The sequence below is a fragment of the Tursiops truncatus genome, chromosome 12 (assembly GCF_011762595.2).
Source record: "Tursiops truncatus isolate mTurTru1 chromosome 12, mTurTru1.mat.Y, whole genome shotgun sequence".
Classification (NCBI taxonomy): Eukaryota; Metazoa; Chordata; class Mammalia; order Artiodactyla; family Delphinidae; genus Tursiops; species Tursiops truncatus.
The window spans coordinates 75002125-75021069 of NC_047045.1; the positions used below are offsets into that span (position 1 = coordinate 75002125).

An 18945-nucleotide genomic window follows, 5' to 3' on the forward strand; every position below is an offset into this window, starting at 1 on the left:
GAACTTGTAGGAAGCAGAAGGAATCTATTCATTTATTTGTGAATCAATTATTTATTTATTTTGGCAGCGCTGGGTCTTAGTCGCAGCATGCGGGATCCTCCAGTTGTGGCATGTGAACTCTTAGTTGCGGCGTGCATGCGGGATCTAGTTCCCAGACCAGGGATCGAACCTGGGCCCCCTGCATTGGGAGCGTGGAGTCTTACCCACTGGACCACCAGGGAAGTCCCAAGAATCGTTTTTTAAAATTAATTTTTATTGGAATATAGTTGATTTACACTGTTGTGATCTACACTGTTGTGTTAGTTTCTGCTGTACAGCAAAGTGAATGACTTATACGTATATCCACTCTTTTTAAGATTCTTTTCCCAAATAATCATTACAGAGTATTGAGTAGGGTTCCCTGTGCCATACAGTAGGTTCTTATTAGTTATCTATTTTCTATATAGTAGTGTGTATATGTCAGTCTCAGTCTCCCAATTTATCCCTTCCCCCAGGAATCTTCCAGAAAGTGGTTGGAAAGAGATTTATGAATTTATTAAAGTTAAATTTTGTGAACTTAAAATTAGTTATGGAAAGGCATCTCATTACTACAGCAGCCCTACTTGCCTTGCAGACAGCAATATTGAATGAAAGTCGGAAAAGAATTCAACTTAGGGAGAAATGATTGCATATCTATATATAGGATGATAACATAGTGATTAACAGTATGGACTTTGGAGTCAGACAGGCTTTGGTTTGAATTCTGGCTGTGCCATTTCACTCACTCCTTCGTTCACTCTGTGATCTTTACTGATACTCAGTCACAGGGGACACGGTGGTGAACAGAACAGGCACTTTCCTGCCTCTGTGGACCTCATAGTCTAGTGGGGGACATAGATATTAAGTAAATAATCATACAAATAAATAATAGTTAATTTGGTGATAACACGAAGGATAAGTATTAGGCGACATGAGAGTGAATAACACAGGAAACTAATTTAGATTGAGGCTCGGGGAACATTGATTTAAAGACTGAAAACAGGTCACAGTGGCTAGGTAGAGTGAGCCAGAGGAAGAGATTAGAGTTGAGGGTAGAAAGGAGAGGAGAGGGAAGGAGACCGGGGGAAGGAGGAAAGGGAAGGGGAGAGGAGGGGAGGGGAAGAGAGGAGCCAGAAAACACAGCTGTGGGATTCAGATCAAACGCCTTATCATCTTTGAACCTAAATTTCTTTTTTATGCCATGTGGACAGTTGTAACAGCTTCACATGGTTGCACTTGGGATTAAATGGCATTGTATTTGAATCATGCTTAATACAGAGCTAGCATGATTAGTATTTACTACCTGGTGTCTATAAATAATAACGCCCTCATGGAGTTTGCATTCTGGTGAGGTAATCATATCCACCTCAAGAATGGAAATAAGCAAAGAGAGGCTAATAGCTGTTTGAAGAGCTTCCACATTTATGCTCATTTTAGAAATGATTTTTAAAATTACAGTCACAACTGAAGAAAAAGGCAAGACAAAACATCTTAATGTTTTCTGATTAACAAGTGAATGTAAGTGATGTATCAGCAAGGTTACAAACTAAAGATACTGAGAGTATGGATTAATGTAATTTCCCCTCATGTCCATGTAGCATGTAAAACCTTGAGATTAAGAATAGCTGTTACACAGGGAGTGACAATAAGCTTCTAAAGACAGGATGAGTTAAAGAAACAACTGCAATTTTATTAGCCAAGATATTTTCATAACAAGATACAGAAAAATTACAAATTAGATAGGATGAGACCTTCACCCTAACAAGGATTGAGTTATAATTTTGGTTCCTTCAAGTTAAGTATTTTTTCAGTCTTTTAAACCTTTATTCTTATCTAGCAAGATGTGGATGAATAAATAATTCATGGCCTTTCCTCCCCAGTGCATCTTGGTCAACTATCTCCTGTCCCTCCCATCTTCTTCTGAAGCTCATATCTCTGTTCTAGGTTGAGCTCTCGCCAGGGCTAATTTTAAAAATATGAGGCTTGTTACTTTCTGTTTTTACAAGAGGTGAGTGAAACTCCATCTATACTTGTTCCAACAGGACCACTGTTTAGCAGTAGTAAAGTGTTATTGAAATTAAATAAATAAGTTCAGCTAGGTATTTTTATCTTTGATATGCTAATCCTAGAGATGTGAACAGAGGGGAAGAAGCCTTTCCATTCTGTTTGTCCATCTGTCCATCCATCCATCCATCATCCCTCCATTCACTCATTTACTCATCAAACAGCAAATGTATATCCACTCAGCAGACATTTATAGAGGTGTCCATCATGTGCTAGGGATACAAACATAACTGATTTCTAGATTCTTCCCTCAAACCCACAACCTTGCAGCTGAATCATTTATTCATTTATTAATATTCAACATGTCTTTCATTAGTGTACCAGGCAGCGTAGACACTGGAGATACAGTGCTAAAAAACAGACACAGGGCCTGCCCTCGTGGAGCTTATGTCCTAGTGGTAGACATAAAACTAGTGTAGAAGATAAGGGCTGTGCTCCTCAGAAGTGGGCTTGTGTCTACAGGAGGTGTGCAAAATGATTTATGAGAGGTTCAGGAAGAAAATATTTGCATTATTATTTTCATCTCATCTTAATTTGTATTTTTGTGTATATTTGGTAATATGCCTAATATGACAGTAGTATATTTTTACATAAATAAATATTCAAATTTATTCTACAAATTGATACTGATAGGTTGCATAAGCAAGAACATTTGTAGACCCGCTGGTCAAAGCATGGATTTAGGTCAGGTAGGCTGTGGGTTTGTTGTCAGGTTCTGTCACTCACTATCTGTTGGGCAAGCCTGGGAAAGGAGGAGAATTGTCTTCTGTAAGAATTGTAAGGATTTAATGTAATCGTGTTAGTACAGTGCTTACATTGTGCTTATGTAGCTCAAATCCTCAAAAAATGATAACTTATGTTACTGTGTTATTATCCATTTGATAAATATTAAAATGCAGACATCTTTAAAGTGATAGAGAAATATTGGGAAGGGACTGAGTAAGTGGTGACCCTTAGTGTCATGAAACTATTATAATAAATTATCGGTAGAAATGTAAATGAGTGCTACTTATGTGTTGATATATGTACGAAAATCCTTAAAATTTTTATTCACTTTGACCCAGTTGTTTCCCTTCCAGGAATTTATCTTAAGGAAACAATCAGAAATTCTAACAGATGTCTAATAGTGACAGATAGGAAACAGAACTAAATGTCTATCAATAGAATAGTGAGATTAAATTACAGCTTTATGATGGAATGTTGTGCATCTCTTAACATTTTAAAAGAATACTTGGGAAAATATTAATATTTAGCGAAGAAGATAGGATACCAAATTATTGTTATAGTGTAACCCCAATTATGTTTTTTAAAAAGCACACAATATATATGTATAAGAAAAGTACTATAAAGAAATGCATGAAAATATATCAGTATTGTCTCTGGTAAGAATGTGGGTGACATTTATCTTTTTTCATTGATTAGACAATCAGAGAATTATTAACCAAAATAAATAAAACAAGCTGAGGATGAGTGGTAAATTGGGTAAGGAATCTAAAAAAATGGTACAAATGAACCTATCTACAAAACAGAAATAGAGTCACAGAAGTAGAAAACAAACTTATGGTTACTAAGCGGGTAAGGGGTGGGAAGGGATAAATTGGGAGACCAGGATTGACACATACAAACTAATATATATAAAATATTGATAGATAACGAATAAGAACCTACTGTGTAGCACAGGAAATTCTATTCAATATTCTGTAATGACCTATATGGGAAGAGAATCTAAAAAAGAGTGGATATATGTTTATGTATAACTGATTCACTTTGCTGTGCAACAGAAACTAACACAACATTGTAAATCAACTGTACTCCAATAAAAATTAAAAAAAAAAAAAGAATTCTGCCTGGGTACGCTAGAAAAGTTTCACAGAGAAGCCCATTCTAAGTCTTGAATTGAGTCCAGGCGTTTCTCAAGTGGAGGAAGAGACTGGGAAGGAGGCAGAAGGACCTCAAGCGTGGAACAGTTATGAAAGATACATGGCGTATTTAGACAGATCTCATTGGTGACTGAAGGTTAGGCTAGATATTGACATTGGGACAGAAACACTGATAACAGGCCTTTGGTGATTGAGTGGAGATTTGTACAACTTAAGGAGATTATCCCTCACCTTGTCTAAGATGGGCAGCTTTGGTAGGTAGGGAGGGACCTGATCAGGTGTGAGTTTCATCCCGTCTACTCTGCAGCAGTGGGAAGGTTAGGTCAGCACAGAAGGAGATGCGTGGAAGGGAGGAGAGTGAGGCAGCTGTGGCCTCCGTCTGCATTTATTTTTGGATGCAGTTTGGCAGCGCCATTTTCAATCCTAATGTTGAAATGCCTCAAAATTATTACATCAGCTTAGCACCTGTGACATTTGAGAGCTTGGTGAGTTGGAGTTAGATATATGAAGCCTCTATTCTCACCTAGCAGGACATATTTTACTGGTCTCAGCAGGAGGCTGGATCCAGACGATGAGTCTTAACACAAGAGGTCTCAGGAATGTGTTTCTGATATTAACTAAGCTGATGTTGTCCAATGACATTCAGAGGATTGACTGAAGAAGCTGCATTCATTCATCCTCTGCTCTACTTCAAAATTATCCCTGAAAAACCAAAACCCGAGAGAGATGCCTATTTGGACTCCATGGTTTTGGCCCTGCTATAGAAGTGCTTTTACTGAACAAAGGCTTGGCATTACGCCATTGGATTGTTCCACGGGTTTTGAGATTCGTTGTGTTTTCCTGCAGTGAACAGGTGTCCTGTTACTGAGCAACTTGTTTGCTTTACCTCGTGGTTCGGGTAGATCGTGTGAGTCACGTTGATCTGCCTGGAAGGGCCAAGTCACACCGGTTCACCCCTAACAAGTGCGCGGCACCAACAGCACACACGGGACACTCGCGTCCTCTTATTCGTTCCCTCTTTCAGTCTTTATTTCCTGCCATTTGCTTAATTCCTTTTTTGTTTTTCTTGTTTTAACATTGGATGAGAAATAAACTTGAAACTTTGCATGGAAGTTAAAGTCATTCTCTAAGGTCTTGACCTTTGGTAAACTGTGAAGATTACAGGAAACACTAGTGGGGTGGGGACTCGCCTTTAGTTTATGATCGTGCCATGATATAGAAGAAGCTATTCAGTGACTGGGAGGTATGTTTCAGAACACCCACAGAGTCAAAGGCAAGACAGCTTTTCTCTTGTCAGGGCTTAGGGTTATGCGATACATCCATGGTGTCTGGATACTAATGCTACTGGAGACGGACAGGCTGCGATGGGTCATAGTGGGAGAATCTGTGTGTTTCCTAAACTAGCCCATCATCGCTGGGGCTCGGTGTGCAGTAGAAATCAGCCAGCTCCAGAGACTGATGGAACTTGGTGTAGCAGATGAGAACAGAATGGGATTGTGGAGTGACTCAAATGGGAGGACTAAGACATTAATAAAAAGTGCATCTCTCCATCCATCCATCCATCCATCCATTCACTTATTCTACGAATAATTATTGAACACTTACATTGTGGGGTGCTGGTTAGGTGCTAGGTATGACACCGTGAACATCACAGTCTTTTGAGGGAGGGAGACATTAAATACTTAATTACACATATAATGTATTCCTTGCCATTGTGTAAGTGCTGTGAAGGAGAAGCATCGGCTGTATGAGAGAATAAGTGAAAGATAGTGGTGTGGTCAGGTGGGAATTTAGATGGGTCAAGTCTTTCAGAAAATTAAGCAGAGGGAAAAATGGAGTGCGAAGACTTTGAAACTGCAAATATGAGAAGAGTGAGAGGATTACTTCTTTTTTTTTTTGGCTGCATCGGGTCTTAGTTGCGGCACGCGGGATCTTTCATTGCACCGCACAGGCTTCTCTCTAGTTGTTACGCATGAGCTCCAGAGTGCACAGGCTCAGTAGCTGTGGCGCGCGGGCTTAGTTGCCCCGTGGCATGTGGGATCTCAGTTCCCCGACCAGGGATCGAACCTGCGTCCCCTGCATTGGAAGGCGAATTCATAACCACTGGACCACCAGGGAAGTCCCGGGAGGTTTACTATTCAGGTGAATACACTGTCCATTAGTTGATTTTCTTGTGGCCTCTGACCCCTCCTTTGATCTTCCCCAGCTGCCTCCTGCTGAGCTCTTTATTAGGGATCATGTGATGCAGGTCCTGGGGAGGAGAGAGGGTGAGATTAAGGGGTTCTATCTTTAGAAAGGAAGGGCTTCCTAAACAGGAGTCTGCCCACTCTGGTTTGTCCTGTAGAGTGTGCTGAGGACATCCGTGTCCTCTCCATGATTAGTAATGAGACTTGCTAAGCCCTGTGGTTTGGGATTTGAAATCTGCCTTTAACCCGTTTTATTCTGGACGCAAAAGAGAAAAATTAATTCTGAAAACTTACTTGTGGATCTTGCGTTGTCATCTTGCTTTGTCACCTTGCAACACTTCTCATGAGGAGGTTAAAAATTATTTGTTTTCTTTCTAATGTGAAACCTGGAGAGATTACACATGCTAACGTTCCACAGTCTTCTCATTGTTTACAAAATTCATCTCTCAGGAGACTGTCGCTGGCAGGAGTGTGTATGCTGGAAGTCATGGCCTCCTTTTAACAGAAGAAATATTATCAAAATGATGAAGCAGCATCATTTTCGTTGAGTTTTCTTTGGGCAGAGCTAAGAGTTACCCTGGAAGAGAAAGCAGGGACTTAGTGCAACACATGTTATTTAGGTTGTTTTCTCTCTCTGGCTTGTTCTTTGTTAATTGGAGATCTTTTTAGAGTTAATAAGAACATTAAGAATCATTGAATTCTTGTTTTAATCCTTGAAGATACTGTTTTGGCTATAATATTGTATTATTCCATTCATTTTTGTGGTGAACTTCCTGTCCGAAATGTAGTCAAAACCTTCTTGCTGCCCAAAAAATACATTCCAAGTATTGCTGGAAACTCAATGATTCTTCTTTTTACTGCTGCCGCCTTGTGCACGCTGAGGTTCAAGTTCAGGGTTTCCTGCTGCCTCCGCAGCCAGTAAAGAATTCACATGGTATTCAGTTTCTTAAGTCTGAAGATTAGGGTGTGAAAGCTGAGAACATAGAAAATTGGCCTCTTTAAACATGCTTTCAGTTGTCTTTTCACTTAATTAAGAAATTGATTTTAATATTACAATTATATCCACTTTTCCTTTAAAAATGAGAACATTACATATAAACTATAGTTCCGTTTGTCAATCACCTCTAATCCTGATCCCCTTCTCCAGAGGGAATTATTAAATACGTTTGGTGAGTATCCTCCAGACGATTAAAAAAATACTTTTTGCATTCATACTTAAACCTAGAAAATATGTTATTTTGTCTAGCATGTATTTTAAAAACATAAACGGTATCATACTATTAGTTTTGTTCTCTGATTTACTTTATTTGAAAAACAATATGTTTTTGAGATCTATCTGTGCTGCTCTAAATAGGTTTAGTTCTGTTCTTTTAACTGCTTTCTAGTTTCCCATCTTATGGATGTACTGTTGTTGACCAATTCCTGTATTGATGAACACTGCGAACCACGAACATTCATGTAGAATGACAAGTAGAATTGTGGGTCACGGGGTATACGCCGAAGTGTCTCCTGCAGTGGCAGGGGCATTTTATATGCCCATTCATTAATCCTACTTTAAACTTAATTTTAAAATTATATAGCACAGAAAGGCAATCACTGCTTCCAGGTCTACTACCAGTTGTTTGCTATTTGGCAAAAGAATTTCCTTTTTAGTCCTTAATAGCTTCATTTTTTGATGAGAGGATAAGAACAGTCCCTGGGGGATAAGAATAGTCAGAGGGGACTTCCCTGGTGGCTCAGTGGTTAAGAATCCACCTGCTAATGCAGGGGACACGGGTTCGAGCCCTGGTCCGGGAAGATCCCACATGCCGCGGAGCAACTAAGCCCATGCACCACAGCTACTGAGCCTGCGCTCTAAAGCCTGTGAGCCACAACTGCTGAAGCCCTCCTGCCACAACTACTGAGTCCACGTGCCACAACTACTGAAGCCCGTGTGCTGCAACTACTGAAGGCTGCGCGCCTAGAGCCTGTGCTCCACAACAAGAGAAGCCACCGCAATAAGAAGCCCGCGCACCGCAACGAAGAGTAGCCCCTGCTCAAAGCAACTAGAGGAAGCCTGCGCGCAGCAATGAAGACCCAACGCAGCCATAAATAAATAAATACACAAATAAATAAATTAAAAAAAAGAATAGTCATAGGGCTGTTGTGAAGATTGAACGGAAATAGTTCCCCCCGCCCCCCCCAAAAAGAAATAGTTCCTGGTTCAGTGAATATTAGTTATGATCATATATATATGTATATATATGAGTTACATATCTAATATCTAAGTATATATAAGATACATATTTAATATATATTGTTATATCAGGATTAGTACTTGAAGCAAACCCTCAAAAGGTTTGGCATCTAAGTTTTTCTAACTGCAACCCTTCCCCATCTGAAAAGATGACTCAGTTTCTTTTAGTAGAGCCACAGTATTAAGAACATTTTGGAATACTGCATTCTCTGCAATAAAGATATAGAGTTAGAAGGGTTTTTAAGTGACACCCAAGAAAAAAGGGATTAGAGAACAATGGAAAAATAATAGATCGGCTTCTTCACAAAACTTGATTTAATGCAGAAATGTCTTCCTCCAAAATTTGTCCCACAACTGCTAAAATGTAGACACTCAGATTTATTTCCTGAATTCCACACCCATCACACTGTCCCCTGCAGGCAGTAGTAAACCCCGGAAACCAAATGCAGATATAAGAAGGAAAAGCAGGAGGGCCAGGAAAATCCTTGAAAATCCGGAGAAGAATTGATGAGTAGTCAAAATTGGCATTGGTTGGAGAAATACAATTTGTAAGACTTAATTTATGCTCTGTAAATTAGGGAAGAAACCACTTGGGGGGAAGAAGTTGGAGAGTAGGGGAGAGAGTCTTAGAAGGGATTGCTCCCTGGGGCAGCAGTGAAGGCTTAAAGAGGGATGGGGAGAGAGAGGGAAGGAGATAGAGAGAGAGAGGCTAAAGGAAGCATTCCATAGTGGAAGTGCCCTGGTGACACAGTCATGCGCTGCGGTATGGAATAATGCTGGAACAAAAGGGGAGGCTGGTTATGGGATAGAAAGATAGGAATGGATTTAGGTGCTTTTGTGTGTCAGAGGTAGGCAGTGATTTTCCTCTCCTTTTCTTTTCTTTTTATTTTTTGTCCATGGGAAAATAAGACAACTAAACCAAAGAAGCAAGACTGGCCCAAGACATTGTCCCCAGGTCAGATAATCGGACACATTGTGTACTAAATTATGAATAAGCTGATCTCTTCTTTCTGCCTTTGCGCTTTGAAACTATCCTTTATTCTGAAAAGCCTATGAGCTACCCTGTGAGGCAATTTCAATCATTATCATAATATCAGTAGCTGAATCAAATCATAGGTAGTTGGCTTTTTAAAATTAATGTAAAATTGCTTCATGGTTTGGCTGAGAGAGACCTAATAACTTGGAGTGTCCTCATGTGAGGACAAATGGATGAGTTTTTAATCTTGCCATTTTGAATAGGGTAAAATTCGTTTCTTTAAAGTGAAGATTGCTTAATATTTATAGAAAAAGTTGAAGAATTTTCCAAAAATCTTACTAACTTTAGGGGGCTTAATTAAAAGAGCAAACCCCTGAGATGTCTGCTCTCACATGCATTCAAATTCCTATGCTACTGGGATTGTTTCTTTGTCCTTGTGTTTTCCATAAAGGCACCACATGGCAGGTTTTGTGATTTTTGTCTATTCTTATCCTTATTCCTTTTGTTTTTATTTAAGGGGGGATGTTTACTCTGATTATAAAATTAATGTACAGTCACTATAAAGGATTTGGAAAATATAAAAACATATAATAAAGAAGAAAATAAAAGGTAGTCCTATAACTGAAAGATAACCGCAGTAACATTTCTTCCCAGTATTTTTCTTTTCTTTAAATTATATTTAATTATACAAATAATGCATAAATATATCCTTCTTGAAAAAAACAAAGCCTTTCCCCTTCCCAACTCCAATACTATTGTCGGCTCCAGAGGTGAGGACTGTTATTAAGGTGATGTGTGTCCCTTCAGACCTTTTTCTCTTTTTCTTCTCTAAATACATTTATAGAAAAGACATAGCACTTTCCCTCCCTATGTGTTTTATGAAAAAAGGTATCAAACTGTGGATCTATACTTTCTTACTTTTGTTCAGTGGTATATCTTGGAGATATTCTTATGCCCAAACATACGGCACGATCTCCTACTGCTTCTTGCCTAGTATTCATAGTTTGGGAGTGCCTTTTTTAGTAATTGCCTTGTTGATGGGAATTTATATTGTTTCACATACCCCCTCTTTTTTTGCTGTTATATCGTTATGCACATATGTGACTGTTTTTCAAGGGGAGATAATTGAGAGGTAGAGCTGCTGGGTCCTAGTATTTACATTTAAATTTTTAATAGATATAGTGTAATTGGAAGGGTATCCAAAGGGCTTAACCAACTTTATTTACATATAAGACACCCAAGACAAAGTGATACCGAAAGGTTGACAATAAAAAGCTGGAACAAAGGTATATGTAGTCAGATGCAAACAAAAAGAAATCAGGAGTCATGATCTCAATATTGGAAAAAGTTGAATTATGAGCAAAAAGGGTCAGACAAATAATGGCACATTATCGTGCTACGTGGTACAATTCACAACGAATATATGAAATTTCTGAATCTTTGCACCAAGTCAAGCAGTACCAGTGTTCATTCAGCAAGAATACAAGTGCTACAAGGTGATAGAGAATTATAGTAGTAATAGGAGGCTCTAGCTCACCTCTCTCGAGCCAGGATAGAGTAGAAATTAGGGTAGAAATTAGACGAGACTAGAAATGCGTAATTAAAATGATGAATAAAGTAGAACTAATTGATACATATTGAATTTCAAGCTCAGAAGATAGAGAATATACCTTCCTTTTAAATACCCATTGGATGTTCATAAAATTGAGTATTCACAAAAACCTTGATAAATTCCCTGAAGTAGAAATAATATAGAAAAGGATGATGGTGAAAATGTGTAATGGCTGGTATAAGAAGGACAACCTTCCAGTCTGCATGGACCCAGTTCTGAATGGACATTGGTCCACCCCACTGGTGTACACCCGTGAATGCCAGCCTGGAATACAGTCGGGTTGTCTGAGCACAGTGCAATAAAACGGACATCGTAACAAATTCTGAGGACGGAGAGCCGCAAAAACAACTAAGCCCTTAAAACAACTCAGGTCAAAGAAGAAATCCAAGCCAAATATGAAGAAGACTACATAAGGATCTATGGGACGGCCAGGGAAGGGCTAAGAGGAAAAGCGTAGGCGTAAATAAATAAACTCACGTCTTCTTTCAGTTTTCATATTGTTTTTCTTATCCTTGTAATCCTCTCGTGCCACTGCTGTGCATTTCTTCTCATTTCAAGCTACCTCAGAGCGTCTTGAAGGAATGGATTTCTGTGGTATACTCCATATGGCAACTCTGTTTTTAGTTTTTTTTTTTTTTGAAGGAACCTTGATACTACTGAGTATTTTCCATAGTGACTGTACCAATGTACATTCCCATCAACAGATAGGAGGGTTCCCTTTTCTCCACACCCTCTCCAACCTTTTGTTATTTGTAGGCTTTTTGATGATGACCATTCTGACCGATGTGGAGTGGTACCTCATTGTCGTTTTGATTTGCATTTCTCTAATAGTTAGCAGCGTGGAGCATCTTTCCATGTGCCTATTGGCCATCTGTATGTCTTCTTGGGAGAAATGTCTGTTTAGGTCTTCTGCCCATTTTTTGATTGGGTTGTTTATTTTTTTGTCATTGAGTTGTAGGAGCTGTTTGTATATTTTGGAAATTAAGCCCTTGTCGGTCACATTGCAAATATTTTCTCCCAGTCCATAGGTTGTCTTTCATTTTGTTTATGGTTTCCTTTCCTGTGTAAAAGCTTATAAGTTTAGGTCCCATTTGTTTATTTTTGCTTAAGAAAACATTGGTATAGCAACAGAAAAAAAAAAAAAAGAAAACATTGGTATGATTTATGTCAGTGTGGTATATTCCAGAGCCCAGCTCAACACAGAGGTATCCCTGGGGCTCAGTCAGGGTTCTTTGGAGAAGCAGAACCAGTAGGATGTATATGTATGTATATGTGTGTATGTGTGTGTGTGTGTATATATATATATATATATATGTGTGTGTGTGTGTGTGTGTGTGTATATATATATATATGTGTATATATATATATATATATATATATGACAAGGAATTGGCTTGAGTAATAATGGAGGCTGAGAATTCCCAAGATCTGCAGTAGGCCAGCTGGAGGCCCAGGAGAGCTGAAGGTGTAAATTCCAGTCTGAGTCTGAATCCAAAGGCAGGGGAAGATTGATGTCCCAGCTCAAAAACATGCAGAAAGAACAGATTCTCCCTTACTCAGGCTTTTTGTTCTACACAGGCCTTCAGTGGATTGGATGAGGCCCACCCACATTGGGGAGGGCAATCTGCTTTATTCAGTCTACTGATTCAGATGTTAATCTCATCCAGAAAATCCTCACAGACACAACCAGAATAATGTTTAAACCAAATATCTGGACACCCTGTGGCCCAGTCAAGTTGTCACATAAAATTAACCATCACAGCTACATATGTGACATATGAGAATTCCTGAACAAATGGAAAAAAGATGATTTTATTTGGAAAGCTCAACAGTTAAGAGATGTTAATTCTCTTTAAGTTTATTTATAAAGTTAACATGCTCCCAATAAAAATACCAACAGGAATTTTTGGAATTTGATGAGCTGATTCTAAATTTCATATGGTAAAATGAACACGTAAGAATAGCCAAGGAGGAATATTTTTAAAAAGAAGCCCTGTCAGGTACTAAAATATATCAATGGGCTCAGGGCTGTCTTTCGAGCCCTGCTGCCAGTATTCTTCACCTGCTCTGACCCCTCAGAAGGCCTCACTGCCTTCTCTCTGATCCTTGATCACACAGGGCATACTCCTGCCACAGGACCTTTGCTCGGACTTTTGGCTATTTGAAAGATGTGGGTTGCTCCTGTTTCAGTACCTCTTGCCTATTTAATTTCTATTTAATCGTCACTTCTTTAGGGAAATCTTTCCTTCCACCTCCCTAATTTTAAGTCCCTTTCCTTTGTTGTCTGTTTCTTTCTTTGCTTGAATTTATTTCAGTTTGTAATTACACAATCACCAGCGTGGTTGTTTGATAAATGCTCTTTTTCTTATTAGACTGTAAGCTCAGTGCCTGACCCAGGATAGGCTTTTCGTAAACACTTGCTGATGAATGATCTCGAGTCTGCTGGACTCTGAAAGGTGATTAGATCCTAACACCTGTCTTCTAAACTCAGTAATCAAGAGTCCTCCTCACGTAGGCCCTGCTCCAGTGTCAAAGGTAATAATATCTTAATATGTGGTTTCTTTCGCCCATGAGCATGTGAAGATGCTAATGCTTTTGGTGGTGTCCTGCATTACACTGTAACCTCCTCAGATAAAGGCCCACTTCTGAACTGTCTCAGGGGCTCTTAATATTATAACCAAGGGACACAATACTTTTTCATAAGAAAGCGATATAAAATTATAGTATGACTCCGTCATGTCCTAAAAAATCATGTTAGTCAATGAAAGAAATAATCATAGCCATTAAGAAACTTATTTCCCTAAGGAATTTTAGAAAATGGTCCATACGTGCTGTAGCTCAGACCTCTTGTAGGTGACCTAGGTCCTCACATGGCTTATTCTGGAAAATATTGCTGGAGTGTTTAGGGTAGAAAAGTTCCTTCTGAATGCTGGGTGAGGCTGAACAGGATGTGGTTCTCTTAACAGATGCAGTTAATTGTTTTATGCTTTCTCCCCAGGAGTACATGCCTTCCATCTTCTTGCATATGTTGTAATTGACAAACACTGGCTGTTACTAAGTGCGCTGAAGGTTTTGTTTAGCATTTTGTGGATTGAAACACACTAGTCATGACAACGCTTGTTGTGAAGTTCAGGGCTTTAAGATGACTTTGCATTCATGAGTATTTCCAAACAGTAGTCTTTGGCAGTTCAGTAGCCGGGCAGAATCATAAACAGGTTTTACTGGTGTGTTCCCCGAGGACACTAGATATTCCAGGGAAACCCTCCTTTATGTGACCTCTTTCATATTCCTTCAAAAATGAATGGCTTTCTTGTATGTCTTTCATAAAGACCCCAGGCCCTGGAAACTTCATAGAGGTGGGTATCTGTCCAAACTCTGGAATAATTCTTTCAGAAAGCGGGTGTTATGGCATGAATAGGACAGAAACAGAACCAGAGGTTACATACTGACCCACAGCCCAAACCCATCAAATCTGCTCTGCAGATGTGTTTATTGGGATCATATGGTGTTTTTTTTTAATTTAAATTAATTACCCAGAGGGAAAAACTGGGAATTTTTACTTCAAAAAGCCCAAATATAGGACTTGTCTTGAAAAATTAGAGTAATGAGGCCATGCTGGGATCCATATTTCTGCCTTGGCAGCCATCAGTGGAGCTGAGAGTTGTTCCCGTCTGGATGGAGGACTCCAGGCATGACCACTATCTCTGGCCTCAGGCATTCATCTGAGTAACCTTCAAAACCCCAAGATAGGGCTTTCCTGGTGGCGCAGTGGTTAAGAGTCTGCCTGCCAATGCAGGGGACACGGGTTCGAGCCCTGATCCGGGAACATCCCACATGCCGTGGAGCAACTAAGTCCGTGCGCCACAACTACTGAGCTTGCGCTCTGCAATAGGAGAAGCCACCGCAATGAGAAGCCCACTCACCGCAACCAAGAGTAGCCCCCGCTCACCGCAACTAGAGAAAGCCGGCGTGCAGCAACAAAGACCCAATGCAGCCAAAAATAAATAAATAAATAAACAAAACCAAAAACCCAAGATAGGCTATGAGATTGAGAATAAATGGCATAGTGGATAATTATGAAGGAGACAGACTTCTATACTTGAATCACAGGGTCTCTTTGATAAACACATGAAACACTTATTCAACAGACCAGAGATGAGTTGATAATCTTTGTAATCTGGAAATAGAAGAACAATAAAAACTGCCACCTGTTAGCCATCTCTTCTGGTGGTTCTTTGTCGATGCTATCTGTTCTGGTCAGAGGTCAAATAACATTGGAGTTGGGCGGAAGGAAACTCTGTAAAGTGTCAAAGGCCAAATCTTTTTTTTTTTTTTAATATTTTATTTTATTTATGTATTTATTTTTGACTGTGCCAGGTCTCTGTTGTGGCATGCGGGATCTTTGTTGCAGCATGCAGGATCTAGTTCCCTGACCAGGGATCGAACCCCGGCCCCCTACATTGGGAGTGTGGAGTCTTACCCACTGGACCACCAGGGAAGTCCCCCAAGGGGACATACTAACTCTTAAAAGTCAAACTCCACTACCGTCCTGGGGGAGCCTATCATTCGTTCCTGGGCTGCCTCCTGCTTCCCTTAAAATTTTGAGAAGGAGAATGAAATAATCTGAACCAAACACATCTCTGGGCAGCCTTTCCAACATATTTGGACTACAAAGAATGCTTCTGTACTTAATCTTGCTTTGCACAGCTGCATGGAAAAGATTGTTTAACTCTCCTTTGTATATTTTGTCTTTTGGGGAACCCTATCAGGAAACTTATAATCATCTCTTGGAAGTCGCAGTTACTCGGGAGCAGTTAAATCACTATCGGAATGTGGCCGAGGCTGCCCGGAGTGAACTTGCAGCAGCTCTGGTCAAATTTGAATCTGCTCAGTCTGAGGTGAGAGTCTGCGTCTTCATAACTCACAAGTGGCCTTGTTAGCATCTTATGGAGTGAAGCAGAGTATAGAGGTGATTAGAAATAGGACAAAGGGAAACAGTTTTAAACTTTTTGGCAAAGTTTACGCTTATTCTCTTATGGTGCCCCTACCCTCTAGCTGCGGAGAACTCCTGAAAGGCTGTGCATTTGCCGTGCTGCAAAGCAGGGTGACATGGGCAGGATTCTGCATCTCAGGGGAGCTCTACATCCTCGAGAGCACCTGGGGACACCTGGGGACTTCGGGTTTGGGCTGTGTGGGCTTTGGATGGCTGGAAGCATCCCTGGGAGTAGCTGCCTTTAATGTGGATTGCTTGCAATCTGAAGCTCTGGGGGTGGAAATCTGAATCTCTTTCTTGTGGTTCTGATTGTCTGGGGGAAAGTCTAGGAAGATGATTGGGATCCATTTACCCTCTGGCCTGGATCAGGTCTATTGTGGAGTTTCTGGGAGATTCTCTCTAGACTCACTGCGCTTATAGCCTGATGGCCCCAAGGAATCCTAGGCTTGCCTGTGAGGTAACTAGCAGTCTCACTAGGCTGCTAGGATCCCACTGAAAGATGAGTTGAGTGTGTGTGTGTGTGTGTGTGTGTGTGTGTGTGTGTGTGTGTGTGTGTATGCATGCATACTTACATTTCCAAAAAAACAGATGCATTCATAAAGTTTCCTAATGGGAGTGGATCTGGTAGCTTAATAAGGCACATACTGTGTTCAGCATTTTGATGCCACAGAATTCATAAAAGTTAAAACGTTTCCTTTGTGTAAATCCTATAATGATTTTTCCTTTTCTCCTATATTTTTTCCAGAAATCCGAGTATTATTTTTCTTTATCAGCCACAGTAAGGGTCCATAAGGCCAGGGGGAGAGATGCTGTGATATATCGCATTGTCTGTATTGACTCGGGAAACAGCTATGGCCATGAAATTACAAACAGCCTACCTTGCAGCTTCCTTGTTTCATCGTGAGCAGCAATAGCAGTAATACAGATTTAGAAAATGAATTCTCATTGCAAAATATTTTATTGCTTTTTGCAAAATACACCACCCATGTCTCTTGAGTGAGACTCAATTACCACAAGACATTGCTCAATTGTTTTTTGAAAAAGACAGACTATGAAGTCCACTATTTAGGCATAATTTCCCAGCTGGTAATATGGAAACAAATATGAAGAAAAAAAAAGTAAAGTCGGATGAAGTCATGAATAAAAGATTGAAATTTTAAGTTATGACTTTGGGTTTTTTTCAAGGTACTTCCAACTTACACCATTGACATCTTTTCCCTCTTTTTACTTCTTTTCCATGTTAGCTTCGAAAACTGCGATCCAAGATGCTTTCCAAAGAAGTTTCCTGTCAAGAGTTGAAAGCTGAAATGGAGAACTACGGAGAAAACAATGCCAGAGAATCGTCTCTCCTCACCTCTTTGAGAGACAGAGTTCAGGAGCTAGAAGAAGAATCAGTGGCACTCTCCACTTCTAAAGTTAGAACTAAAAATCACAGCTCAGTCTGCAGTCAAGGAGAACCAGGAGTTAAAGAAGAAAGTTGTAGAACTGGATGAGAAATTGCAGTGAGGATATTTCAATATACTTCTCAGTGGAGCTAGGGTTAAAAATACTAATTTCTTTTTTTTTAAACTTTAAAAAATAAATTTATTAATTTATTTATGGCTGCGTTGGGTCTTTGCTGGCCGTGCAGGCTTTCTCTAGTTCCGGTGAGGGGGGCTACTCTCTGTTGCTGTGCGCAGGCTTCTCATTTCCGTGACTTCTCTTGTTGCCGAGCAGGGCTCTAGGTGCACGGGCTTCAGTAGTTGTGGCAGGCAGGCTCAGTAGTTGTGGCTCATGGGCTCTAGAGTTCAGGCTCAGTAGTTGTGGTGCATGGGCTTAGTTGCTTTGCGGCATGGGAGTCTTCCCGGACTAGGGCTCGAACCCGTGTCCCCTGCATTTTTGAAAAAAAAAAAAAATCATTGACCTCACGTATCTTTGGACTCTTGAAAATTTTTTCCAAGCTCATTTCTAAATGTCACCAAGAATCTTAACAAACACGGTGTTGTCCTAAGCATGTTTATGCCCTATTGATTAGGGTTGCAAATTCTTAGATATATACAATTTGGAAGATTTCCTCTAAGTAGAGGTTTAAGTGGAGGTGGTGGAATAGTGCACAGGGGGAAGGGTTTATTCAGAAGCTAGTTATAAAAATACCCCAGAAACCCAGAACACCCCAGACCACCCTGAACACTCCTCATTAGGGTTTATTGCCAGTTTATGCAGAGAGCTCAGGAAATCTAGGTTTTCTACCCTTAGTTCTGACAAAAGGTGATTATTGAGATAAAATTGGAAGCTACCTGTTCTTAAGATACACTTTAAAAATTCTGTGTATAATAACTTAAATCACTTTACTAATAAAATACTTGATACTTGTTTTACTTATTTCATCTTATAAAGATAAAAATAAAAACCCAATGCTTCCAGTTCCTATCCTCTTTCTCTCCTTCCATGTACTGCCAAACTCCTGGAACATGTTTATATGTACTCACTGTACCAGTTTCTCTCCTTTCTCAGATCTACTCCATTGAAGCCACTCATTAAGGTGACCAGTGACCGTGCATTGCAAATTCAATGATCAGTCCTATCTTACTTGACCTTCCAGTTTGAGCCAACAGTTGGCTTTTCTCCCTGAACCACTTTCTTGTTTTAGCTTCCAGGACACTGTGCGTGCCTGCATTTTTTTTTTTTTTTTTTTTTTTAGTATGCGGACCTCTCACTGTTGTGGCCTCTCCCGTTGCGGAGCACAGTCTCTGGATGCGCAGGCTCAGCGGCCACGACTCACGGGCCCAGCCGCTCCGTGGCACGTGGGATCTTCCCGGACCGGGGCACGAACCCGTGTCCCCCGCATCGGCAGGCGGACTCTCAACCACTGCGCCACCAGGGAAGCCCCATGCTTTTGATCTTACCTTTCTAGCCTCTCTGTCACAGTCTCTTGCTTTGTCCTCCTCATCTCCTTGACTTCCAAGTACTGGAGTGCCCCAGGGCTCACTCAGTCCTTGAC

The 18945-nt window shown here is 40.2% G+C and overlaps 1 protein-coding gene across 1 annotated transcript in view; it reads left to right on the plus strand.

Moving 5' to 3' along the window:
- CCDC170 (coiled-coil domain containing 170) overlaps nt 1-18945 on the plus strand; it is an 85337-nt gene that overhangs the window by 16258 nt on the left and 50134 nt on the right. The window contains 3 exon segments of the mRNA XM_033867850.2: nt 15742-15870; nt 17210-17389; nt 17391-17467. Of these exon segments, the coding sequence (XP_033723741.1) occupies nt 15742-15870; nt 17210-17389; nt 17391-17467 (386 nt within the window).